General features: G+C 46.9%; 6 protein-coding genes across 6 annotated transcripts; 4 read left to right on the top strand and 2 right to left on the bottom strand.

Annotated features, from left to right (window-relative positions):
• Positions 1-2,005: 2,005 nt before the first annotated feature.
• Positions 2,006-5,688, top strand: KD926_004605 (uncharacterized protein; the record flags this gene model as incomplete). The annotated part of the gene is made up of 5 exons (XM_053098064.1): positions 2,006-3,293; positions 3,555-4,068; positions 4,134-4,773; positions 4,872-5,279; positions 5,455-5,688. The coding sequence occupies 5 exons, from the start codon at positions 2,006-2,008 to the stop codon at positions 5,686-5,688; spliced, it is 3,084 nt and encodes a 1,027-aa protein (XP_052958083.1).
• A 236-nt stretch (positions 5,689-5,924) lies between these two features.
• On the bottom strand, positions 5,925-7,678 carry KD926_004604 (putative MFS transporter; the record flags this gene model as incomplete). Its single annotated transcript, XM_053098063.1, has 3 exons — positions 5,925-6,837; positions 6,882-7,208; positions 7,485-7,678. The coding sequence occupies 3 exons, from the start codon at positions 7,676-7,678 to the stop codon at positions 5,925-5,927; spliced, it is 1,434 nt and encodes a 477-aa protein (XP_052958082.1).
• A 4,078-nt stretch (positions 7,679-11,756) lies between these two features.
• Positions 11,757-13,289, top strand: KD926_004603 (endo-1,4-beta-xylanase; the record flags this gene model as incomplete). The annotated part of the gene is made up of 9 exons (XM_053098061.1): positions 11,757-12,000; positions 12,056-12,096; positions 12,160-12,208; positions 12,270-12,391; positions 12,439-12,584; positions 12,643-12,731; positions 12,884-12,972; positions 13,069-13,134; positions 13,200-13,289. 9 exons carry the CDS (start codon positions 11,757-11,759, stop codon positions 13,287-13,289), a joined length of 936 nt encoding a protein of 311 aa, XP_052958081.1.
• Positions 13,290-18,626: 5,337 nt separating this feature from the next.
• KD926_004602 (terpene synthase family protein) lies at positions 18,627-20,378 on the top strand (the record flags this gene model as incomplete). The annotated part of the gene is made up of 5 exons (XM_053098060.1): positions 18,627-19,092; positions 19,157-19,188; positions 19,239-19,486; positions 19,537-19,860; positions 20,294-20,378. The coding sequence occupies 5 exons, from the start codon at positions 18,627-18,629 to the stop codon at positions 20,376-20,378; spliced, it is 1,155 nt and encodes a 384-aa protein (XP_052958080.1).
• A 1,069-nt stretch (positions 20,379-21,447) lies between these two features.
• Positions 21,448-21,687, bottom strand: KD926_004601 (uncharacterized protein; the record flags this gene model as incomplete). The annotated part of the gene is made up of 1 exon (XM_053098059.1): positions 21,448-21,687. The coding sequence occupies one exon, from the start codon at positions 21,685-21,687 to the stop codon at positions 21,448-21,450; it is 240 nt and encodes a 79-aa protein (XP_052958079.1).
• Positions 21,688-21,893: 206 nt separating this feature from the next.
• Positions 21,894-22,997, top strand: KD926_004600 (canalicular multispecific organic anion transporter 1; the record flags this gene model as incomplete). The annotated part of the gene is made up of 1 exon (XM_053098058.1): positions 21,894-22,997. One exon carries the CDS (start codon positions 21,894-21,896, stop codon positions 22,995-22,997), a length of 1,104 nt encoding a protein of 367 aa, XP_052958078.1.
• Between the last annotated feature and the right edge of the window lie 2,383 nt (positions 22,998-25,380).

The following is a 25,380-nucleotide window of genomic DNA, read 5'->3' as shown; positions in this document are numbered from 1 at the left end:
TTGAAAGAAGCTCGCGTTCGAGATTCAATTCACTAAGCAGAGCTTGAATAGATGTAGCCAAGTTTTCTCCGCTATAGGAGCCCTGGAGCTCTTTGAATTCAAGGACCCTCTCTCGGTATTCAAATTCTTCTGTAAGCCAATGGCCAATGACACCGAGGATTGGAATATGGTTCTTGCTAGTCCACACGTCAAGAGATAGAGCTATTGTTTGACATGTAGTTGCAAGCTCATCTTTTAACCTCATGCGATATAGGTTGAAGTCTTCCAAAAGACGCTCTCGAAGTGTATGGCGCGAGGTAAAGGGACGTGAAATACCTAGTATATCTTTGAGCATTTTCTGAAACGCCGGTGATTCAATCACTGTAAATGGTTGTTTGCTACTAATAACTCAGCGAATAAGGTTCTTCTCAAGAATTTGTTGAACGGTAAGCTTTCCGTTCTTACCCCAAAGGCTAATAGGATTACTCTTTGAAGATGTATTTACGATTAGGTTTATAACAAAATTGAAAACAATTTGTCGCATTCCAGAGACCGTATTTAGATAACCCAGAGTTAGTGTAGCCGCGAGGATATATGCATAAATACCCCTTCGCTAGAAGGGTTGACACTTTTTCAGTGCAATGGCTAGACTATCATAACTATTTCGCAAGTAAAACATGATCACACAACGAGCCACTAGGATCTTCCCACTACTACCTTTGCATTATCCAAGAAATCAACATTTAGCTAATTGATCAGCTTGTGCGTGCTACCGTTGATGAACTTAACAACCGCTCCATCCGATGAGCCCCTGTAGCCACATGCGGTTTTTAAAATTCACGAAACTTTAAGAAGTAGAATCGAACATGTAGAAGTGAAATGATAGAGCTTTTTCTAATCACAATAGCATTGTAGGATGTAAATGATAGGCAAATTATCAACGGCTGTTACTCGCCACCCGTTCAGTCCCATTCCTACCTAACACACTAGAAAAGAATCAGAGAAAAGGAGCAATTAAAAAATATGAAAAGCAAATAAAAACAAAAAACATACAACAGCAGGGATTCGCTGGTGGTCACCCACCCAACTACTAACCTGCCGGCGTGTGGCTTAAGTACGGCTGAGCGGACGGGAAGCCCTGTTCTCCACACCCTGTGGTCGTATGTACTAACTTTCACTGAATGGTGGGATATAAGGTGCAGATATTTCAGTAGTTCGTATAGTGAACCAAGATAAGACATCGAGGCATCGCCGTAGGGAAACGGATGGTATTGTGGATTGTTATGTAGAAGTTCTGCAGGGACCGCTTGCACCGCAGTGGTCAAAAAGCATGAAATAAATCGATCTGGTCGATACTGAATTGATTGATTGATTGATGTAGGAAGAATCGAGATCTTCCATGGTGTTGCCTATCTAACAGGTGCATTGGCAGCAAGCCTCAGGCATTCAAACGCTTACATATTAGATCCGCACGTTTCTTGCTACGATCCTGGAGCAAGCCGTGGTTCACATCCATGACGATGTGATGGAAAAACTCTGGACAATGTTTTTCGTTACCCGAACGTCTGGCGAGATTGTGCTCTGGCATGTGTAGATGGAACTATGCAGGCGTCGAATTTTGAACCGGGCTACATAAATTATTGATGGGCTTGACCAGTCCGACCAAAGGAAATGGCTACTCGCTCATATTCTGTCCTCTTGGGAAGGGGCAGATTTACCGGGCAAATTTATCATCTCAAGCACATCACCAACTGTCGACAGCATTCCCGACATTCTTTCCAATCGCTCCAACGTTCAGATTACCAACCTGGAGGCCCTCTCGTTGAGTTCAGACATTCCCGTGGGTAATGGGACAGGGGGCAGCATACCGTACTGGCTTGAGGTAGGGCTGGCGGGTTTGCTACAGGACCGGCTTCATTTGCATTCCTCGGAGAGTGTGATGCTGGAGGCATTGCAACGGAGTGCCCAAGATCGGACACTCCAGCACGCCATCCTGAACTGACTTCGCTACACAGAGAGATCTTGTATGGCGATAGAGGCCGAGCTGCAACCAACAAAAACGGGGACGCTGGCCCTTTTTTGCATAACAACTCTAGAACTGGTACCCGAAAGCTTGCAATCATGGGCACGCAAAGTTCTCGCTTGGCTCATCTCCTCTTTCCGTTCCCTCACTTTCTCTGAGCTGGAGTTGGTCTCAAATCTCTCATCAGGTCTGGACCAGAGCATGGGCAACTACCGTTCAGATGATGAATTCAGGGAGATGCACGAGCCTCGGTCTAAAGTTCTTCAGTACATCAGCGGCCTGATTGATGTTCCAAACGCGGAAGCACGTTTGATCTTCAACCCAAGTGTCGTTACCTCGTCTGGGACATGGTATCACTACTCTGCGGACGCACAATGCCACGAGTTGATTGCTGAGATGAGCCTAGACCACTTGCGCCGCGATCCAGTGCGACAGACGTTGCAGTATCTGACGAAATTACCCAGCATGTCTCGTTGGCGCAATGCTGAGAATACTCTGCACTTGTACACCGCAAGATATTGGTCAGACCACTACAACCTCGCCAACAAAGATCATCAACCCCAAGAACTGGTGGCTGGGGTTACAAAGTTTCTTCAAAGCCCTGATCTACGCGAGGCCTGGTGGCCTGCATACACGAATATCCGTGGTATGCCGAGGGCGGAAGGCCGCCAGCTCACGGGTCCTTTGACTGTTGTGGCGGGCGCGGGATTTGAGGGGTTGCTCGATAATTTTCTTGAACAGCATGAGGCACTAGATCCCAGTGCTCTGGCAGAGTCGATCGTGGAAGCATCGAAAAATGGGAATATCCATGCACTTCGTACCCTCCTAAACGCTCATACAACCCTGGAGACGGACACTGTGAATGTTGCCATAAAAGCAGCAGAATCCAACTCCAATAGTCTTGTTCTGCTAGAGCTCTTGCATTGTCACTCTGCTGATAATCTCTCTGGTGAAAGTATTGGTATAGCACTGCGCGTGGCCTGTCTCTTGGGTCTGGACAATGTGATGAAGTTCTTCACCGAGTCGACAGTTCTGGAGGCTCATCCATCGCTTATGTCGAATGTCCGTCCGCTCTGCCTTGCAGCAAAGTCACACTCTGCTGGGGTTGCTCAGCTGTTATGTGATACTGGTATCGACACAGTTGCTGGGGATGGTGGCGGATCGACTACGTCGACTCCCTTACATACCGCCGCCTTCTGTGGCTCACTTGGAGTGGCCGAGATTCTACTCCGCGCATCTATAGAAATCGGTGCGAAGAACACAGATAATATGGCAGCGTTACAAATTGCCTGTCAGAAAGGAAGTCACGGTGTAGTATAGTGTCTTATCCTCGCGGGGGACTTGGAACAATATACGGACGATGAAAATCATCCACTGCTTCTTGCTATAAGCGGAGAGCATCATAAGTGCGTTGATGTGATACTCCAGACTCTCAGCCCTTCAAATTCCTCCAGTGTGACCGTCAATTCTGTCCACTATTCCATCACTCACAACCAGCTTCAAATCGCTCGCCTCTTGCTCAGTGCGGGAGCAACCCCGAACCCTGTACTAGACGGTGAACCCTGGGCCATCTCTCCTCTTCACGACGCAGTTACCATGGCTAACTTGGAAATGGTCAAGCTCATGCTGGAGTTCAAGGCGACCATTGATCAGCCGGAGCCGGCCACCGACAAGACACCGTTGTATGTGGCAGCGTCTGACGGCCAGACTGATATCGTCCGCTGTCTGTTGGAATGCGAAGCGGATGTTAATTGGCGTGATACAGATGGCCAGACGCCTCTACATTATGCGGCGGCGAGAGGACACCTGGAACTCACCCGGCTACTGCTCGAGTCCGGCGCGAAGCCGAACATCGAGGGACTGTATAAGTGGCGTCCGCTACATTACGCGTACGACCTTCCCGATGTAGCAAGGCTGCTGCTAACAAATGGCGCCGACATCAACGCTATATGCGCCGGCGGTTCGCCTCTCTACATCGCAACCGCTAAGAACAACCAAGCTGAGGTGGTCCGGATTCTCCTGACCCATGATGATCCCCCGCCCAATCTTCACTACGAACAGGATGGGTACAGCCCGCTTGCCAGGGCCATTGAGAATGGCTACCCCGGGATCGCCGGTCTGCTTTTGAAAGCTGGGGCGGACGTCAACCGACCGATCGAGGGAAAATGGGCACCGCTCGCGGTGCCATCAACGGGAATCATGAGGCCATCGTGGGGATGATCCCGGACTATCAGCCCAAGTTGGACCGGAAGAATGACAGCGGGTACAGGCTCCTGTACTACATCTCCTCGGAAGTGTCGGTTTCACTCGCTCAGCGCCTCATCAATCGCGGCGCTGATCCGGAAATCACCAATAGTGACGGCGCCGACCCGATCTGGGTGGCAGTCGAAACAGATAATCAGCCTCTCGCGCAGTATCTGGCGTTCGTCGTGAAGGTGAAGCTCAATATATCCGTCGGGGAGGACGCGGTGTTACACTACGCATGTCGGCGCGGCAGCCTGAACATGGTCAAAATCCTCACCGACGCCGGAGCAAACGTCAATCTCGACTGTAGGGGACTCTGGGGCACCCCGTTGCAAGCCAGCTTCTTTCGACAGGAACCATCCACCGATACCCTGGAGATTCTGCAGTGTCTGATCGAGAAGGGTGCTCAGGTCAATGCAGAGGGCGGCACGCTGTACTCTGCACTCCACGCGGCATGTTTGCAAAGCACGCCGAGGGCCATCGAATTGCTCATATCGGAAGGTGTCAATGTCGACGCGAAAGACTCAGTGGGCAGAACTCCCGTACAGCTCGCGTGTTATAGTGGTCTGAAGCACTACCAGACATTACCCGCCAATGACGACTCCCTGATCGCTCACGCACCCAGCGCACGGCATTGCACTACGCCGTAGTCAGTGGGGATGTGGACCTGACCCGCCAGGTTCTCGACAGCCACAAGCGCCATCCCGAGCACAGGGACACGTACCGTCAACTTGTTGATGCCGACGGGTGGACGCCGTTGCACTGGGCAGCCAGAACCCCCAAAGTAGGCTACGGCGATGCGAAAGATATGGTCCCCGTCATCGAGTACCTGATTGGAGAAGGCTACGACCTTACCGCAAAAGGGAAGGCCATGGATCAAGAGTGGACCGCCCTGGATGTCGTGGTCTATCACGCTGTCGATGAACACATCAAACTCCTCCTAGTCCCGGTGAAAGAAGGTGAGCCTCTTACATTGACACAAAAGCGACCTGGAAAGCCACATGAAGGTGCCTTCTGCGACATCTGCTTGCTTGTAAGATTTTCCTTTGACTTTCCCTTTAGCTTCTCTTATCCTTGTTCCCCCAACTCGGCCTACACAAGTGAGGCCACGTGGAGAAGGCTAACAACCGATCCTAAAACCCGAGTAGGCATTAGTCGGCTTCTATCTAAAATGCATGACGTGCGATAACTTTGTTATCTGTTTCAAGTGTCAAGCTTCGAGGCGACATCTACATCCGGGGCATGAATTCTCGCCAACATCTCAGGAGTACGGTTCAGAGGTTGAGGAGTGGCAGCCCCCAAGTCAATATGTCCGTTTAGAGATCCCCAAAATGCATCCTCAACTAGAACAGTTTGCTTCCCCAAGGTTTGATGATGAGGTGGTGCTCGAATTCTCGGACTCGGATGACAACGGCGACGACGACACGCAAGCGCAGTTTTGAGGTCTTGAACACAATCTTTTTCTTCTATTTTCCATTTTAGTATATTTAAATGGGTGGCTTAATTACATCTGAGCGGACGGGGGTGCCCTGTTCTCTACGCCCTGTGCTCGTATTTACGTAAATTAAAATAACAAATAATAATCCATATAGTTCATTTAAAGGTAGCTGGAGTATTCAAAACGATATATCTATAGACCATAACTTTGACGCCACCACTTTCCCCAACATGATAATAGTCAATATCCCCCCTTATCAACGGTCGTCATATTATACAGCACCAAGCTCTCCTGTGCGAACCGACTTCTCGCGCGAATTTTATGTCCATAGATCCTCAATAATGGTGGAACGGCGCAAAAAACCGTCGCCAGAGCGGCTAAAACTGAGACCGCAACGTTGGCACCCAAGTTCGCAAACATCTTCGGTGAAAACAACGGAAACGTCGCGGCTAAAAGAACGCGAATCAAAGACAACGCTGCAAACGCACTGGATGAATACCCTCTATAACTGTCGGCAAGATAACCCGTTAGAACGGTTGGGAACTCGCCGCCTGCGTATCCGACGCAGACCAGCCCGATTGTCGGGATGATCCAGTGGAGACCGGGGACTTGAGGTGGGATTGCCCAGGCGAAGAGCCAGAGACCCCCTGCCAGAACTGGGGCTGCGATAACGAGACCTAGGAGCTGGAGTTCCGGGTGAATTGGGTTATTGAGACGAATGTGTTTTGCGATGTTGTGCTCATTGTACCATCTGGATATTAAAATCAGGACTGCACCGATGCTGATGGCTAGAAAGGGGAGGTGGGTCTGGGTGGTTGTGAAGCCGAAGGATTTGTAGACGTCTGGTAGGGCTTGGCTGAAGAGGTACGTGATCGCGTAAGGAATCGGTCCGAGGATACAAACAAGGAAGACGATCGGTTCGGTGACAAGTAGTCGCAGAGGTCGGACGAGGAAGACGGTTGCGAACGTGATGAGATCGGGGACATGGTCTGGGTTGAAGCTTTGCAGGGCTTCCTTTCCTTTTCCGCGGATAGACAGTGGCAGTTTTTGGAGCTCTTTTTCCAAAACAAGAGGAGGGCGAGACTCTCGGATGGTCATCAACGCGATAGTCAATGCGCTTGATGTAATAGCCGCCACGTAGAAGATCCATCGCCTATTTCGTCAGTCGAGTTCTATAAAGAGTCAAGGTCGACATACCAGTCTAGAGCAGCAATGATATAGTCGCTGTATATGGGGCCCAAGGACGAGCCAATGTTCCAAGCCACCGTCCACACCGCGATGACACAGATCCTGTGGCGGGAATTGAACATGTCCTCAATACTACCGGCTACCACTGTTGTTGGAATCGCTCCGAGAAAGCCGCTGAGCAGACGGCCGATGACCGCTCCTCCAGGCGTGGGTATCGCTACCATGGCGCATGTTATGCCGAATAAAGCTGTGCTGACGACGTAGAGATTTTTGCGACCGAATACCTCCGAGTATGGTGGGAAGACGATGCTCCCAAGTCCTTGTCCTAGCATGTGCCTACAATTTATGAGTCAGGGTATGATGCTTTAATTTTATCGGTAAGGAGGGTACACCAACAACGAGACAAAGATGAAAATAGCCGGCGTCTCGCTAATTCCGTATTCATGTCGTGCTATAGCAGCAGCTGGGGACTGCCACGCTTAACTCTTGCCCGCGAGATTTTGTTTTGGGGTAACATACCCCTGCATTTGAGATGACAGATCTATGCGAGCAATATATCAGCATGGGGAGCTCCTTCCAGGGGAAGGGGGGGGGTTAATGGGCGAGACATACGAGAACAAATCCAAGAAAATCACCCAAGAAACATCGTACACCTTTCGCGCAGTGGACCAGTTGCGCGGATGACGTGGGTTGTCCGATTTCCATACCACACTGCGTCCATTATCTGCCAGCCTCAGCCCGTATTGATGCAGTTTCTCGTCAATCTCAAGACTGTGACAACCTTGAGAAGCCTCCTTGTCTGCCATTACTGATCAGTTGTCGCCTAGAAGTAGTCGGTGGTAGATGAGATAGGGGAACGAATGATCAGGTTTTGACATACATACCAATCATATAATATTGCTGAAATCCCAAGGGATGGACACTGCGTACGGAGTAAGTCGCAGGAAATCATATTTGCGTGGCCTTAGGCTCACATATGCAATGATTTTCCCTGGAAAAATACCCGGATGTCCATGCAAGGGGTGCTCCCCGATTTTTTCGGTAGAGCCATCAAACCAATAGAGCCACAAGTGTTCTACTAGTGACTCGTTGCCTACATGCTGCATACCGGTAGAGAAGGGCAATTATTATGCTGATGAGAATCCTGACTTAGCCTAACCTCTAAATCTCGTTCAACATGTCGTTATTCCAACCCAGAAAAAAGACGCGAGTCAAACGCCGATCATTCCACGGGTGAGGAATGTTCCCATTTTCTAAGTGGTTAGGGTTACCACCTAAAAGCGATGATATATCAGGGTCGCCCTATCGATTTATCGTTAAATTGATTGGCTCGCATCATCCAACCCTCCACCTTCTTTTTTGAAATGGGTCCCGTGTTTTGGGTTTCTCATGCTGGGAGGAGGTTGGGATATGAACCTAATCTATGGTCGCGCAGCTCACGGGACTGAACATTAGATTTATTTCCGCTGCGCACTCCGTGGATATGCTAAGCTTTAGGCTATGCATAATTTTTGTAATGCAGGTGTAGAATAAATGAAGCCTGCGTAAGAATTGGACTATGACCCATGAACACCAGCGAACCATTGGCCTCATATACCTATTTAGCGGTATATCTACTATACGTGTCATATGATCTATCTGCCTGATATATGGTACTGTGGGATATTGTAAAATCTTTCTTGTTATATGTTGTTGCAGTACTATCATGATTCGTCTGTCTTGTATCGGGCTTGCTAGAGGAAAATATATAGCAGCCACTGCGTGTTACACCGCAACCAGGAAGTGGATAAACAGACAGCTTCCTCATGCTGTGTCACGTATAACGCTTAAAGATTAACTATGAATCTCGAAATTTAGTTGGCCAGATAATGTGTCACGGGCTTGGCAGTGAGTAGGTGCGCTTCTACCCGCCAAGACCGGTTAGTAGGTCTGTTGGACGTTTTACCAACTGAGCTACTAAAAAGACCAGAATACCAAGTCAACGACATGGACTTGGTACGCGCATCGCTCTATATAGTGGTTCTTGGTCAGTTCGTCACATAATGCTCAGAATGCAATAGTCCCATATGGACCGGGACTGAACGTAATGACTATGAAAACCAGCCGGCCAAAGCTAAGCGAAATATTATATAGTAAGTATGTTTGACATTGCTCTATATATTGTGACGGTCTATAAAGGAGCTTAGTAAAAGACAAGTTTGTTTATGACTCGTAGTCAAAGAATTTTCCCATAGGGAGAAAAGGCTCTCTAGGAGGGAGGATCCAGGGGCTCTATATACTGCCTGGGGCTTTGCCTCAGGCAGGAATGCTTGCAGGATACTAGGAATGTTCCTGGATGCCTACCGCGGAGGATCTCTTGATCCTATACTAACTAACCAGAACGTTCCTCCGGAACGTTCCTCCGTACAGGGAAGCTCCCTGGCTTTAGGAGGTAACATATATTACATTCTTTTCTTAAATTCAGTACATACGACCACAGGGTGTGGAGACCAGGACTTCCCGTCCGCTCAGCCGTACTTAAGCCACGTAGTCTGCACAGTTAATTATCGAAGAGCCCTTAACCTAAATATTTTTCTAAAACGATCTTTAGATCGGGTGCCAGTGATGGAGGTGTTCTGTTTATATACGGTCGCCGGGAGTCGCCAACGTCGCCGGTAATCGTTAATGGTCGCCAGCGGTCGCCAATGATTATGACCAGAAAGGTTTAATAAGGTCAACAGGGATTTTTTTTAAGCCGATCTAGAAACTGTTAATAAATAGGCGGAGGGCCTTCCTCGCGTTTTTGTTGTAACTTTTGAGCTTGTCGTTCTTTACCCAGCATTCTGATGTTAACTAACTATTAGTTATTAACTAGATAGTTAGTTAACCTATTTACGAAGGCGCTCCCGCGGTCCGAAACGATCGACCGCGGTAAACTGTAGTCGCAGAAGATCTATCGGTATATAGCCTCTAGTAATTCGTCGTCAGTCTTCGTGGCGAGGGGTTTAAATATCTTTGCTTTACTTAGACAATTAATTACAACTAAATAGTACTTGAACTCTCTACCGCGGGCTTTATAGAGCGGAGGTCTTCCGTGAGGTCTATCAATATATCTAACTAGTGACGCTGCGGAATCAGGAAAGGCTTTAATAGTCATTTTTTCTGTGCAGTGCGAGATTTCGCTTTTTTATAAATTATATAGAAGTTATAGAACCTCGTGATGTCTTTCTTTATACCCAGCCAGAAATAGGATCGTATTTTTACACAGAATATATTCTTTGGCCCTAGGTGGCCTGCGACGCAGCACTGGTGAATATGCTTTATAATCTGCCTGCGTAAATTGTGATTCTCTAGGATAAAGAGCTGTTCGCTATACTATATGTGGTGATCCCATATTGCGAGGTCAGACATCGATAGACCCCTGCGGCTAAAGCAACTGGCAGCAGTTTGCGCTTATCTTGATTTAACGCGGCTATAATTCCTTGCGCAACTTTGTCCGCTTCGTTAATCTGTTCTACTACGGTTTTAAAAGGGATCTATTTGTCAGGATTAGGGTCCGCTTCAGCATGTGGTCTAGTATCGGCATCAGCGGCGGCGTCAGCGGCGGTCGCTACCCCCTCCTATCGGCAACTGGCTGCTGCAGAGCGGGGTCTAGTTGTTGCGCGGCTAGAGCAGGTTAAGAGGGCGGAGCCTGCTGGTCCAGTTGGTTGGTATTAATCGGGTCAAGAAGGAAATCATTATCGAGCGGGTCGTCCAAGGGGGGCGGGTCGAGGGGTGCTCTGCGGTGGAGCGGCAGAGCTAGGTGGCGGTGTGATAAAGCGGTGCGCGCGGGTGACAGTCCCTATTCCGATGATGATCTCCACGCACGTTCCAGGTCGATTCTGCAGAATTCCTCGTAATAGTTAGTACCAGCCTTTGAGAACTTTGAGTCTACAGAATGAATGCGGTGTCTTGGGAGCTAACCAAAGCCGTGGAATATCATAAAGTTTCCAATATGTAAACAAGCACGTTCAAAGATAAACAAGACCTAGAAGCTCTAGGACAGACGAGAGATCATATGACAGGTCATTTGACTATAGACTCTCAAGATCACGCTCAAATGGGTCTAGAAAATCCATATTAAAGTAGCTTAGCTTACCTAGGATGCTGGTCATCGATAGTTCTACTAACTGAATACTCGAAGCAGAAATCAGGAGCATTTAGTATAGTCCAAGTACAGCCTAGGGATCGAATAGCTTCGGGAGGAACCTTCCGCGGGAGAAAATAAATCGATCTACTCCTTCCTCTCCCTGGAAAATGTTCGCAATGTTCCAACTAAAAAGTTCGGTACAATTCTTTGATTTCCGGAGTCTGGCTGGGTAAACTAGATTAGCCAGGAACAATCATTGGCCCGACTATTATTGCCTTTCTTGCTGTAGATGCCGATATGAACCCCGCACCAATTTAGCCTGGTGATTATCATCTTCTCGGTGATTATGTCTTGCTAAAGCTCCTTGAAGAATGTCGGTAGTAATTTAGGTCAGGGATTCCGGCAGATTTAGCCTGCACTGGGCATACGTGAAAGGAGCTTGGTGGTTTGGTAGTATCCAGCCTAAAAGCTTCTATGCGATCATTCAGGCTGAAGATGATCGAGAACCATTTTTCCCGGGTTGTTGACTAGGAAATTGAATCAACTAGGCAACATATGTTCCCCGTCAGTGAAACAGGTACTTCGTAGACAATATAGCATCCGTTTCCAATTGGGAGAAATGTCTGTTCGGCCGTGCCTTAATTGTGATTGCTCAAGAAACTTCGACATCTGTCCTGTATAAGTATTGTCTTCACCCCCTCACTCCTCCTAGGTGGCATCTTTCTTCTACCACCCTCATTCCGATCATCCATTTGAAAGTCAACACGTTTCTCAATATGGTTCAGGTCAAGGCAGCTGTCCTGGCTATCCTTTTTGCTGGCCATGTGTTCTCCGGACCTGTTGAATCCCGACAGGCATCTGTGAGCATTGATGCAAAATTCAAGACACACGGGAAGAAATATCTTGGAACTATTGGTGAACAGTACACCTTCAACAAGAACGCAAAAACCCCAGCAATTGTCAAAGCCAACTTCGGCCAACTGACACCTGAGAACAGTATGAAGTGGGATGCCACTGAGCGTGCGTATAAATGTCTTTAGGATACTAGTGTATCAGAAGCTCATTTGCGAAATAGCAAACCGAGGGCAGTTCTCCTTCTCAGGGGCGGACTATGTGGTATGTACCCAGGTGGCCTTTACCAAGGCAGTCACTTTTTTGTTCGATCCTCACAATATATAGGTCAATTTTGCTCAGTCAAATGGGAAGTTGATCCGTGGCCATACTCTCGGTAAGTTCTCGGAGCCCAAGGGTTGAAACACCTCATAACAAGGAAAACTAAACTCGTCAAGTGTGGCACTCCCAGCTCCCATCCTGGGTCTCTTCCATCTCAGATAAAACCACTCTGATAAACGTCATGAAGAACCACATTACCACAGTCATGAACCGGTATAAAGGCAAAGTCTACGCCTGGGTAAGTTGTATTCTTTTTCATGCAGCCGCATTACTGATGGATCTCAGGATGTTCTGAACGAAATATTCAACGAAGACGGTTCCCTACGTAGGAGTGTATTCTATAATGTCATCGGCGAGGACTACGTACGAATCGCTTTCGAAACAGCTCGTGCTGTCGATCCAAATGCAAAGCTCTACATCAATGACTACAAGTGAGCCACAGCCCATTCCCGTTATTTGTTTTTCTTGTTTAATTCTGATCGTATAAAGCCTGGATTCCGCCTCCTATCCTAAAGTGACTGGTATGGTCAACTATGTCAAGAAGTGGATTGCTGCCGGCATTCCAATTGATGGAATCGGTAAGATACCTACTATACTGGTTCACCATATATGATTACTCACTCGTCAAAGGCTCTCAAACCCACTTAAATGCCGGTGCCGGTGCTGCAGTCTCTGGATAAGTACTATCCTGCTTCCTTTTAATTGAACACTAGCTTACAGCCTCTCACAGCTCTTAATGCTCTAGCAAGTGCGGGAACGAAGGAGGTTGCCATCACTGAGCTTGATATTGCTGGCGCCAGCTCTACCGACTATGTGAATGTGAGGTCTCCCCTCCCCCTACCTCCAAAGCCTTCTCGCTTTCTGTGCAGTCCTATTACCGGCATGATGGCTCCCAGCTAATGACATATTTTGCAGGTTGTCAAAGCTTGTTTGAGCCAACCAAAGTGCGTCGGAATCACGGTTTGGGGAGTTGCTGACCCTGTAAGTGCCTAATGCCAAATTTGTCCAGATACGTATCCTATATACTAATACCAGATGATGGTTAGGATTCGTGGCGCGCCAGCTCCAGTCCCCTGCTTTTCGACAGTAACTACAATCCCAAGGCTGCATATACCGCGATCGCAAACGCCCTCTAGTGGCACTTCTCAGGGATGCAACAGATCAACAGCCACTGTGAGAAGTCTGCTCGCCTTTACTCGCCTGTCAAGATAACATCATTGGACACTGAACCACCGCGACACGAAACCACCAGCGGTCTCACTATTTAGCACAGTCCAATCAATTAATTTAACCTATCGTGATTTACCTAAAAGTAAAGGTATTTAGGATGACCCACAGGGCCGCTGCTTAGATAGGTCGCCTGCAAAGCCTCATTTACAAGGAATCCAAGCATTCTACATTTCATGGTTGTCACATAGCCTGACCCGTGGTTAACTATATCTTTCTATGTGGAAAAACTACGAGTACATACGACCACAGGGTGTGGAGAACAGGGCTTCCCGTCCGCTCAGCCGTACTTAAGCCACACGCCGGCAGGTTAGTAGTTGGGTGGGTGACCACCAGCGAATCCCTGCTGTTGTATGTTTTTGCTATCTTTTCTTTTTGACTCGTCGGGTTTAGCGCCCTGAAGCCCTCTAAAATTCACTCGCCAAGTCTGTCCGCTGACGTGGCCTATTCTCGCAACTTTCGTCGGAAGTAAAGGCTCCAGGCTTCCGTGTTGCTTCCTGTCTCGCCACGTACAGCCGTGACATTTAGTGGCTTTGCTTTATTTTTCAGCCCTGTCTCTTCGATGGAACCAGCTGGGAGCTTTCGGGGTTTCTGCCGAGAGTCACCGCCGAACACTTCCCAATGACAGCTGGACGTGTTGGCATCATGACCGTACTGTGGCGATAGCGTTGACCTAGCTACTGCACGTAATTCCAGTTCCTGGATTCTCTATTAACTAACAATTAACCTTTCTGTTTAAAATGTCACAAATGAATTAGGAGCCGACAGCTAGAGTAGTAAGTATAAACCTATCTACATTACTAAAATAATTAATCTGTGATACTTGCTAGAGTATTTGTCTGTCCTTTTCTGGTACAGTGATTTGCGAAAGCAGTGTCACCCCCAAGGATGAAATCTTTGTCTTCTAAACTATATGCCAAGATGGCGCTTCACCTCTTTTGTCAGGGATCCCGAAAATCTATTTTAAGGTAGAGTATCGTATGGTATTAAAATCACATGACTCAAGATACAGTAATATTACACGTTTTGCCTATGTAAGCAATTAACTGAAGCCATGTTGCCAACTGTCAAGGTGCGGGCTGGCGGGGTGGTAGAGCTGATGGCAGGCAGGCGAGCAGGTAGGCTGATAGTCCACAATATCTCTGAATTGCTACAGGGTCAAGCTATCTACAGGCTTATAGACAAGACGTAGCTCGAAGAGCTACAACAGGATCTTCAGGCAGGCGGGAGATATGCGGATCCCGGAACGGATAATATAGCGTTCCGGGCCACGCCGAGGGGGTGCCTCAGGCACCCTAGGTCTGCACCGAGAAACCAACCCCCTCAAAAAACCCTGCTTAAGCGACCCTCCTGGTTAATTGTGACGGTCTACAAAGGAGCCTACTGCCTTGCATGACTGATGGTTGAGGTGAATTGGTATCCTAACGAGGGTATGCCTGCACCGTCCCGGCCTTAGCCAATGAGCCGTAACTCCTTGTCCCCCTGTCCTGTTTATTCGGTATCGCAGCAAGTCCAGCAGCCCTATAGCGCAGTTATTAGTTAGATAATAATCGTTTATAATGTTAAATCAGGTCGTCATAGTCGGAACATACGTTAGAAAGCTGGTTTTTCTCGGTATCAGGAGGGCATGCGAAGTCGTCCATACTATCATTGCACAAATTAAGGCAGTCGGTTTGGGCAAAGGCAGTGGAAACAGTTAAGGCAATAGTGGCGATAAAGATAGAGTAGAAATGCATCTTGATTGCTGGAGATTATAGAAGGTTTTTGGAAATATGTTGTGTGATTATTCTTGGGATATCGTCAGCGAGAATGTTCAAAGATGATATTTATATAATTTGAGCGCCTCGCCAAGACTGTAATATCCCTATGATTCTAAGAATTTCGCTAGAAATGTCACATAAGAGATATGATATCCAATAGCTCCAATGTAACCCGCAGATCCTAAAAGATCAATATAGGCATCGGCTGGCTGGCGACCCACCTCTGCGCATATGGCGGTGTAGGCGAACCATATTCAAATTCTATATTGTTTTTATAGACCCATCTTTTATATAGTAGCTTCCTTAATCATTTGCTGAGCAATTTGTTACGACACTAGCCCAACCAACTTGTTGAGAGCGGCTGAGCTAGGCAGAGCGAGGAGTTGCCCACAACCAATGAACCCCGCAACAAACAACTGCTCTGGCGCTCACGCCATTCCGGCAGGAAACGTATGACTTTTATGGCCATTAATTACACAATCTGGTTCTGCTTCAACAAAACAACAAATAAAGAATGACAAAAATACGAGTAACACGAGTAACACGAGTAATAAGATCAACTCATGGCCAGCTCGGAATTTCAGTGGCTATAACGCCCTTCATTTCTCCCACAACTGTGACCCCACCCTTAGTTATCCCGGCCATGGAACCCGCTTTCTGATGATATGCAACATGAATAGTAATGCTGATCAGAAGTCGGGAACTTCAGCTATGTACTCTACACAGGCGATAAACGTCCTAAGCGAGATTCTCTGTGGGGCATACGATTCAGGCAACTAAAGGCTGTCGATAGATCGTCACTGCAGACCCGGAGTTGCGGATCAGCCAAGAGCACTGTGGATCTGTCGATCTTTCCCGATCTTTCTTGATTATTGACTGATCTGCCTAGTCGGGGCATGCAGAGCATGGAAAGGATCGGTATAGGTTCCTAGCTTTAGCTGCATGTGTCTTTCTGAAGCTGCATAACCGAAGTGCCCGGTTCAGCTTGTTACTGAGATTCCGAGTAATATTAGCCTGTATCATCAACATAGGGTCTGCATGGCTGAATGATGTGGATTGAAAGGGAGAGCTGGAATACTCTACCTAAAATGTCACTGAAAAAAGTCTGCATGCTAGTCCTGATTTGATTCCAGTAGTCCTAGTTCGGATTAGCTAAGATGATAATTGTGTCTACCGATAATATCTTATCGTCGAATATTTGCGATGAAGATATTCGCAACAGCCCTATGACCATGCGGTGCGCCTCTTATCCAAACGGACCTCTTGTGCAACGCAATTCATGATACACAATGGGCCGAAATCTGTTTCCGCCCCGCAGAGATGAGCTTATTTCTAAATTCTAACGCCAAGGCGCTAGCTAATGTTCTAACGTATTTCACGGGTGATCCGGCCACCCCCCCTAAATCTCTCCGCTTCAACCAACGCGTCTACTTTGCTCAACCACCATGCCACGAAAAAAAAGCGGATTACGCTCTAAAAGAATAGAAAAAGATGGTAGGATCCAACTTGCAATCCAAGCTTTTAAAAATCGCGAAATTCCTTCTATAAGTGCAGTGGCGAAAGCTTTCGATATACCGCGTGGTACATTGCAAGACCGATTAAGAGGTAGCGAATTCCAACAAGAACAACGCAACCACAACCTCCGGCTATCTCAAACTCAGGAGGATCATTTAGTGCAATGGATAGTATCCAGGGATACGCATGGCTACCCCCCTAGGCATAATCACGTACGAGAAATGGCGAATTTAACCCCCCAAACCTATCGGGTCAAACTGGGTAACCAACTTTATCGACAGGCACCCAGAGCTCAAGTCTAGGTTCTCTAGACGCTATAATTATTCCCGCGCTTTATGTGAAGATCCTAAGATTATTGGGGAGTTCTTTAGTCAACTGCAGAAGATCTGTAAGGACAACGGGATCCTGACTGAAGATATCTACAACTTTGATGAAACAGGATTTGCTATGGGATTAGTGGCAACTGCTAAAGTTGTTGCTAGGTGCGAAATGCCTGGAAAGCCATGGCTTATTCAACCAGGAAATCGAGAATGGGTAACGACGATTGAATGCGTCAACGCCAGGGGATTCGCATTACTGACTACTATTGTCTTTAAAGGCAAGATGCCAATCGAGGGATGGTATAGCGGTTGCCTTCCAGAGGATTGGCGTATTGAATTATCATCAAACGGGTGGACAACCGATGAAATAGGCTTGAGATAGCTTCAAAAGACCTTTATTCCTACTACAACTAGGCGTACGGTTGGCCGATATCGATTGCTGGTCTTAGACGGCCACGGAAGTCATTTGACACCTGAATTTGATGCAATCTGCAAGGAGAATAACATTATTCCTATATGTATGCCTCCTCATTCGTCTCATCTCTTGCAACCCCTGGATGTTTGCTGCTTTGGACCTTTAAAAAAGGAATATGGGAAATCTGTTGAGGATAGATCTCGCCTCGGCAAACACCATATCGACAAATTCGACTTCTTAGAGGCCTTCCCTGCGGCCCAGCGAGCCATTTTATCTCCTCAGAATATTCAGAATGGCTTTATAGCAACAGGAATAGTCCCTTTTGATCCTCAACGCGTGCTTGATAAGCTTAATACGAGAGTTTTGACCCCGGATCCCCCCCATACGGGGACTCGATCTTCCACTACCTCCTCGCTTACCATACCTCGCACGATTCGCCAGCTACACCGGAAGGCCTCTACGCTTCGCAGTAATATACGAAATCTAGATATTAGTGTGCTTGAGGCATCAATCGCGCGTCTAGAGCAGTTAGAAAGGGGCTTTGAAGTGTCCCTATACAGCACGCATTTTATAGCTTAAGAAAACCGCCTTCTACTCCAGGAAGTTGCTCGTCAGCAGCTTAAAAAGAAGCGATCTAGACGTCAAATGTCATCTAATCTAGGTGCTACAGTGCAGGAAGCAAGGGATTCAATTACATTGAGAAATTAGCAGTTGAATACTACAGACCGTCCTCTTAGCAATACTGCTCCGGAGGCTTCCTCCGCGCCAAGAAGGCGTCCACCGACGTGTTCTAATTGCAATACTCCAGGTCATACTAGAACTAGATGTCCTGTATCTAGAAATAATTGAAATATTTTATAATTCGTTAAATTGGGTTGTTGGGAATAGATTCAATTTGATCGAGCGTATCGGAATTCAGTGGGGTGGCCGGATCACCCGTGAAATACGTTAGTTAATTTAGTTCATCTGCGTATTATTTGAGAGTTTTAAATATATTTAGGTTATTACGTTGCCGGATGGAGACTCGTGCATGAAATGGCACCTTGGCGTTAGGGTCCAGAAATAAGCTCGCCTCTACGAGGCGGAAACAGGTTTCGACCCAGGGTGTAATAGTGCCCTCTTGATGTCTCCATAAGGTATCCTCTTAAGCTGGTAACCTATTTAAAGAGCCACTTTTGGCCACTTACCGAAAATTATCAAAACAACCCTCGTTAGCGACTAAAGCTGGGCGCAAACATGGGCTATAAGTCTTCATCTAAACTTGAATTTCTCAGGCCAGTCAAACATGCGAACGATTCTGGCCTCACAGAGAAAGCCCCCATGGACCTTGCAAACTACAATTTCCTTCTAACAGGAATCACCAGAGAAGTTGACCAAAAGGACAACTCTGTTACTATTGACCCAGTTGCATTACAACTGCCATGGCCAAGTTCCTTCCCTGCCGCTCGTCAGAGCAAATACTGGCTAGAGGCAGAAGCTGCAGGTAAGGACCTTTTGCAGCAGGTTAGGGAAGCCTCATGCTCTCTGCCAGGAAGATTACCCGAAAACTTCAGCCAGCCTTTGCCCCATCGTGAACTTTCAGTCATGGAACTGGACAGAGTTGCAAATGCATCAGGTTGCGCGGTATATATGCATCCAGACTGCGGCAAAACGGAGGTTTCCATAATCTCAAAGCTAGATCATCTTATATGGCTTCACGACGGTATGCAACTATATGCTGAAATTAGAGGAATCTATGATTACTGACTGTGCTCACTCTCTAACAGATGTTGTTGAAACTCAGAGTTTTGACAGTTCTGTGAGTCTCAAATAATCCAAGACCCGCCCATTGACTGACATCTCCTTAAGGAATCTACAATCACAGAGATCATTGTACGATACTGGCCAGAAATTTTGGTTAATCCTCAATCCTTCCACGCATATTCTGGAGACTGGTTTGTGAAGCTAGCACTAGAAATTATGAGTGCAAATACTCAGGGGCCAGGTTTAATGCGGGCATTCTTTTCTTGGATGGGTGCTACGAGATTAGAAACTAGAGAAGACTTCACCTCTTTGAGGGAATACCTTGACTATCGCGCTGTTGATATTGGACAAGAGTAAGATCTGGACCTAAAAATGTACTGCGTCATTTACTGATATCTCACAGCTACATATTTGCCTGCGTGCGATTCAGTGAGAACATTCAGCTTTCGAAAACTGAGGAAGATCCCCTGGGGAAACTGAAAAAGCTTTCAATTGATCATATCATTCTTGTAAACGACTCCTTTTCCTATGAAAAGGAGATACAAGATTCGAGACGTCACAAATCCCCATGCATTAATGCGATCAAATACATCGGGGACACCTTGGCAATTGAGAAGAAGTCGGCAAAGAAAGTTGCTGGTTGTCTTCTTCGAACCTTGGAAAGTCAAATATGTGAAGAGTATAAGCAATTGCAAGACTCCGAGGTACTGAATTTGTCGCAGGTTAGGTATGTATATGCTATTATTAAGACGACAGTAGGTAATTTGGCTTTTTCTATTACTACCCCGAGGTATAGCCTGTGACAGTCCCGATATCTCAGGCCGGACCATAGTTACGTGACTATTGATCACGTCCTGTCGGGGTGGAAGAAGTTTTGGTAAGAATTCATAGCTCGGAGGTAGACTATCTAAATTGCTGATTGTTTAGTTAGCTTGCCCCTATAGTTAAATTGCCAGATAGGGGCTATACAGTAATTCGGACCTTTGTTGCGACTTCCATTGGTTGAGCCATATATCTACTACATCCTGAGTTCCGACAGTGCTTAATCCGGAGGGAGACGCTCGGATGCAAGCATTGGATACAGTCCGTATAAAATGTATACCGAGAAATATCGTTGCCTGTCATATACCGAAAAGATTGTTTACTGACTACCCCATTAGAACCTATAAAATCATGCGATTGGGGTTTGGAAACAACTTTCTCTCTACAGCACATGGAATGCAGTTTCAGGTGGCTCTGTATTAGGAAGATCACTAGCAATTGAACTGGCCGGTACAGTAAAATGAGATATTGCTCTTCAACTCATGCGTCTTCCCTGGATTCCTCGATAGTTACACTGGAATGTCGAAAGTGGGCTTCTGCACTGGCCTTTTTAGCTCCAACAACTCAGAGAAGAATTCCGCAATGAGGTTTAGGTTTAGTGAATATAGTGGTAGATACAATAATCGAACCCCGGCTTCAGAGCGCATCTCCCTAAACTTCGGCAAAACCTATTTTGGGTCGGAGCTTCCGTCCCAAAACCCAACCCAATAACACAATGGGTAACCCATTGGGTTTTTTTGGGAACCCAATATAACCCAATTTTGTATAATATTTGGTCTTGGCGTTCATAACTCTGCTCATTAAGTATTTGTAGACAGTCAAGTGTTCTCCAATAGACTTCCGGTATATCGTACGCTAACGATTATCCCAATTATCTGTTTGAAAGAATTGGAACTTATTCGCTGGAGCGAGCATTGTAGTGATTGCATAAAGATGCCCTCGTACGTTATCTGTCTCGGAGTAATATTTATCAAGCTTCTTACGAGCGGTTTAGAACGCCTGAAGTATCTGTCGTTTCCAGAGAATCTTCTTCAGCGTTAGCTGGGTAATTGATAGCTCAAGGTACTCAAACAGCTTATTATAAATTAGGAATACATGATGCTTAGTAGCATCCCGTATCTTTGATAGTTCAACTGTAAAATCAAAGAAAGGCTGAGCGATAAAGAGAAGGTAATCAACCTAGCGCCATTCTTTATTATCGATTACTATTAATCAATCTATCAATCAAAATTCTATTAACCTGATGAAGCCTATCTATTGAAACGACAGGCTATGCAGGCGCTTCGCCGAATGAAGCAGAATCTCGAGCCCTTACGCCATATAAACCCACAAACGCAGCAGATAAATCAAAAATTAACGCAGCTAAACCGGCTGCCACTCGCCTGCTGCAGCCTACTGCATCTCCTGACGCTGTCTCTCCTTCCGCCTCGTTCAATATAGGTGGTTCGTGAGTGGTATGCGCCACTGTTAGCGGCCTAACCCAGGCCGCCCCCTAAAGTTCCATGTAGCCATCGTCTTTCTCGCCTAGTTCGAGCCCTTCTAGCAGGTTGGTAAGTTCTGGAGCCTCCTCCTCGTCGTCCTCGTCCAGTTGAGCGAATCGGAATTGTTGAAGGAGGCCTGTTTGTTGCATAAATTCGGCGACGTAGCGGATCGCCTGCGGGTGTGCTATAACTGCGTCGTAATCCTGTATACGCCCACGCAGTCCCTCTATCTGATTGAGGTGATCCATCATTATTTCTGTTAAGAAATCAGGCGCCAATCTCCATCAGCAAGCCTTACGCACCCTCATTCGAGCCCCACTCTTTTTTCACAAACACCGATACCGGGGTTGTCACGAATCTATTCTCCCAGGATCTCAACCTGATCGACACCGAACTCCCATAAGCAACGCTTAACACTCTATTCCGTGCATCCCAATCAATCGGCCAAGCAGCCGTTATGCTTACCTTGTCCGCCTATCTAGCAATCAGCTACCCAATCCTAGGCGCATTACTATACCTTGTGCAGAGGTACTATCTCCAAACGTCGCGGCAGCTCCGATTACTAGACCTAGAGGCCAAAGGTCCCCTCTACACGCATTTCCTCGATACACTTAAAGGAATCGCCACTCTTAGGGCGTTCGTGTTTATCTCAGAGGATATACAGAAGAACGACCGTTTAATTGATTCCAGTCAACGCGCCGCGTATCTCCTCCCCATGGTCCAGGAATGGCTCAGTCTGGTCCTTAATCTTATCGTTATGGTCATTGCGGCCGTCATGACTACTCTTGCTGTTCATTTGCAATCTAGCTCGGCCTTCGCCGGTGCATCGATGTACTCGCTTATGTCTTTTTGGGAGAGTCTCTCAGGTATTGTAGTCTACTACACTAGGCTGGAGACCTCTATCGGTGCGATTGCTAGACTGAAAGCGTTCAACGACACGGTCACACCTGAGGGTCGTGAAGGGCCAGGGGAGGAAGACATTATCCCGGATGAGAGCTGGCCGGATCGTGGGCTAGTCGAGTTGCGCGGCGTATCTGCCCGTTACAAGTCCACTGCCGTGCCTCAGTCTGAATCTGAGTCTGACGTCGAATCTGGCCCCGAGACTAACTCTTCTCTGGCGCTAAATAACATTCATCTAACCATCCAACCCGGAGAAAAGATCGCCATCTGTGGCCGCACCGGCAGCGGCAAATCCAGCCTTCTCGCTCTCCTGCTTAAAATCCTCGATCCCCTCTCCTCGTCAACCGATTGCAATGACCAAGAACCACCAATCCTGATTGATAACATCCCCTGCACCGCATCCACCGGGCGACTCTCCGCCAACGCGTCATCGCTGTACCCCAGGACGCCGTCTTCCTCCCCGACGGCACTTCCTTCTGCACGAACCTCGACCCGACGAATACCGCTACCCCCGAGGAATGCCAGAAAGTCCTCCAAGCAGTCCGACTATGGCCTTCCGTTCAAGAACGAGATGGTCTGCATGCCCCAGTCACGATGGGGACATTCAGTGCCGGTCAGAAGCAGCTCTTCTCGTTGGGATGTGCAGTACTCCGTGCCATGATCTGCCAGCGCTCGACGCATTCTTCCACTCCCAATGAAGACCGAGGAGGAATCCTTCTCCTAGACGAAGTAAGCTCAAATGTGGATCGGGAAACCGAGCGAATGATGCAGGGGATCATCCGGGAAGAGTTCAAGCAATATACAGTTATTGCAGTAAGCCATCGGCTGGATATGATTATGGATTTTGATCGGGCAGCGGTTATGGATCGGGGGGGGGGGGTGGAGATTGGGAATCCGGTGGCGTTGAGAGCGTTGAGTGGGAGCCGGTTTGAAGAGTTGGTGACCGCTGCTGGCGTTTAGGAATTGGACATTTTTGTAATAATGTTGTGTCTAATTTGCATTCGTTTCAAATTGACCGCGACTATTGTCGAGGACTTCATCGCTTTCTAGAAAGCGTACTCTTGAGGATGCCGGTCTCGAGGTCTCGACCAGATAACGCATCTTTTATTCCGCCTACTCTTCGTTTCTGTTGCCCTTTCTTTTCCTTCATTTCATTTGTTTTATTCTAGGGCTTATCCACGGGTAAATCTGCGCTCTAGGGTCATCGTTTTCCTTTGTTTTTAGTTTCGTTTTTCTTGTTATCTACTTGTGTTTGGTCTGCTGCCGGACAGCGCCACGGTTAAGATTAGTCTCAAATGGAGCAAGGTGGTTCCTTGAAACGTTTCCCTTGTTTACAGACGTCTAATAAGTTACCTAAAGGCATCCAGGTAAGTCCATGAAAAGATACTCGCCGTCATTCTATGCCCGTACACAGGGGTAGATATCAGTCTGTATTGATATGATTCCCTGGGGCATGTTCTCACGCCCTCGCTATACTATAGCTAACACAAACTTCAACAAAATTATTTGAAAAATTAACCCATCGCTTTTTGGTAGTGTGTGAGTTTCGAAAAGGTTTGCAGAGATATACTCCGACTGGGAGACTGTTTCTGATGCCTGAGGCACTCAGCCAAGCTAACACTAAAGCTCCTAGGAAGGACATCACGATTACTTGGCAATTCTTCAACCACCGACTTCTCCGCTCAGTATTATCATTTACCCCTCATCTACCTCGGTCCTATCTGAGCATACTTAGCACTGATGCTTCCTCGTCGACCAATTCTTTTCATCATCACTGGCTCATTATTATTTGTTTCTCTTCTCTGGCTTCATCCCTTCTCATTTTCTACCACATCTCTACAGCATCTAGCTCAAACAACAAAACCAAACATGTCAATCACGCATCTTGTTCTTTTTCAATTCAAATCAGAAGCCAGCACCGAGGCTATCAAAGACGTATGCTACCCCCTTGATCACGTATGTTGAGGAATTTACATGGACTAATTCAAAAGGCCTGTAACCGAATGCTTGCCCTGCGAGATAAATGTCTCCATCCGTCATCGCAGAAGCCATACATCCAAACATCATCAGGTGGGCGTGATAACTCGCCTGAAGGTATGCAGGTAAGTTGGAAAGAAGCCAATCATCATCTTTCCGTGCCCGTCGTGTATAAAACTTTTTTTGGTTTAGACTTCGCTAACTATATTAATCTATGAAGGGTGGCATTACCCATGCCTTCGTGGTAGAATTCGCTACTACGGAAGATCGTGACTATTATGTAGCGAGGGATCCAGCCCATCAGGAGTTTGTTCGAAGCCTAGATGGACTGATTGAAAAAGCTCAGGTCATTGACTTCACCAATGGTTTTTTCTAGTGTGGAATAGAGTAAACGGTTTGTCTAGTCTTGCACATATATCATAGGTTTTGTAATAGGCAGCTATCAATTATCATAAACTTCATAGTTATCTTTACACAGTTGAGAAAGAGGGTTAGGGCCACATAATGATATATTGCTTTAAGTAGCCAAAAATTTAAGCAATTTACAACTAACTAGCATCATTGGTCTAGTGGTAGAATTCGTCGTTGCCATCGACGAGGCCCGTGTTCGATTCACGGATGATGCATTTTTGTTTTTTTGCCTTCCCATAAGAAGTGGAATTTTACTGGAGAGGAGAAGGCCCATTTCTTTTTTCCCCATCATTACCAAAAGTTGGTTTAACCATATAGACTCGCGATCGAGTTCCGTGATCCAGAAGTTTCCGAATAGCATCCAGACTGAAGTGCTCTGAAGGGGGCGGACAGGACGTCTAAGCTCAAACTATATATATATAAAAAAGTACATAATTCCAGAAGATAATTTCGATACAACTTATATTCAAAGTATACGTTGGACTATCCCTCCTTATAACTTCTCTGTTAGTAGTATTAGCTCTAAGAGGACATCCTGACATGTGTAAAAAAATTACCAGTTACCCCGCCGGCAAAATAGGAGGTATACAACAGTCAGGAACTCAAGATGAGTACGGCTGAGCGGACGGGAAGCCCTATTTCCCACACCTTAATGA

This window comes from Aspergillus affinis (genome assembly GCF_023601865.1).
Source record: "Aspergillus affinis strain CMG 70 chromosome Unknown NODE_21_length_366722_cov_90_171905, whole genome shotgun sequence".
Classification (NCBI taxonomy): domain Eukaryota; kingdom Fungi; phylum Ascomycota; class Eurotiomycetes; order Eurotiales; family Aspergillaceae; genus Aspergillus; species Aspergillus affinis.
This window is presented reverse-complemented; position numbering and strand designations above follow the sequence as displayed.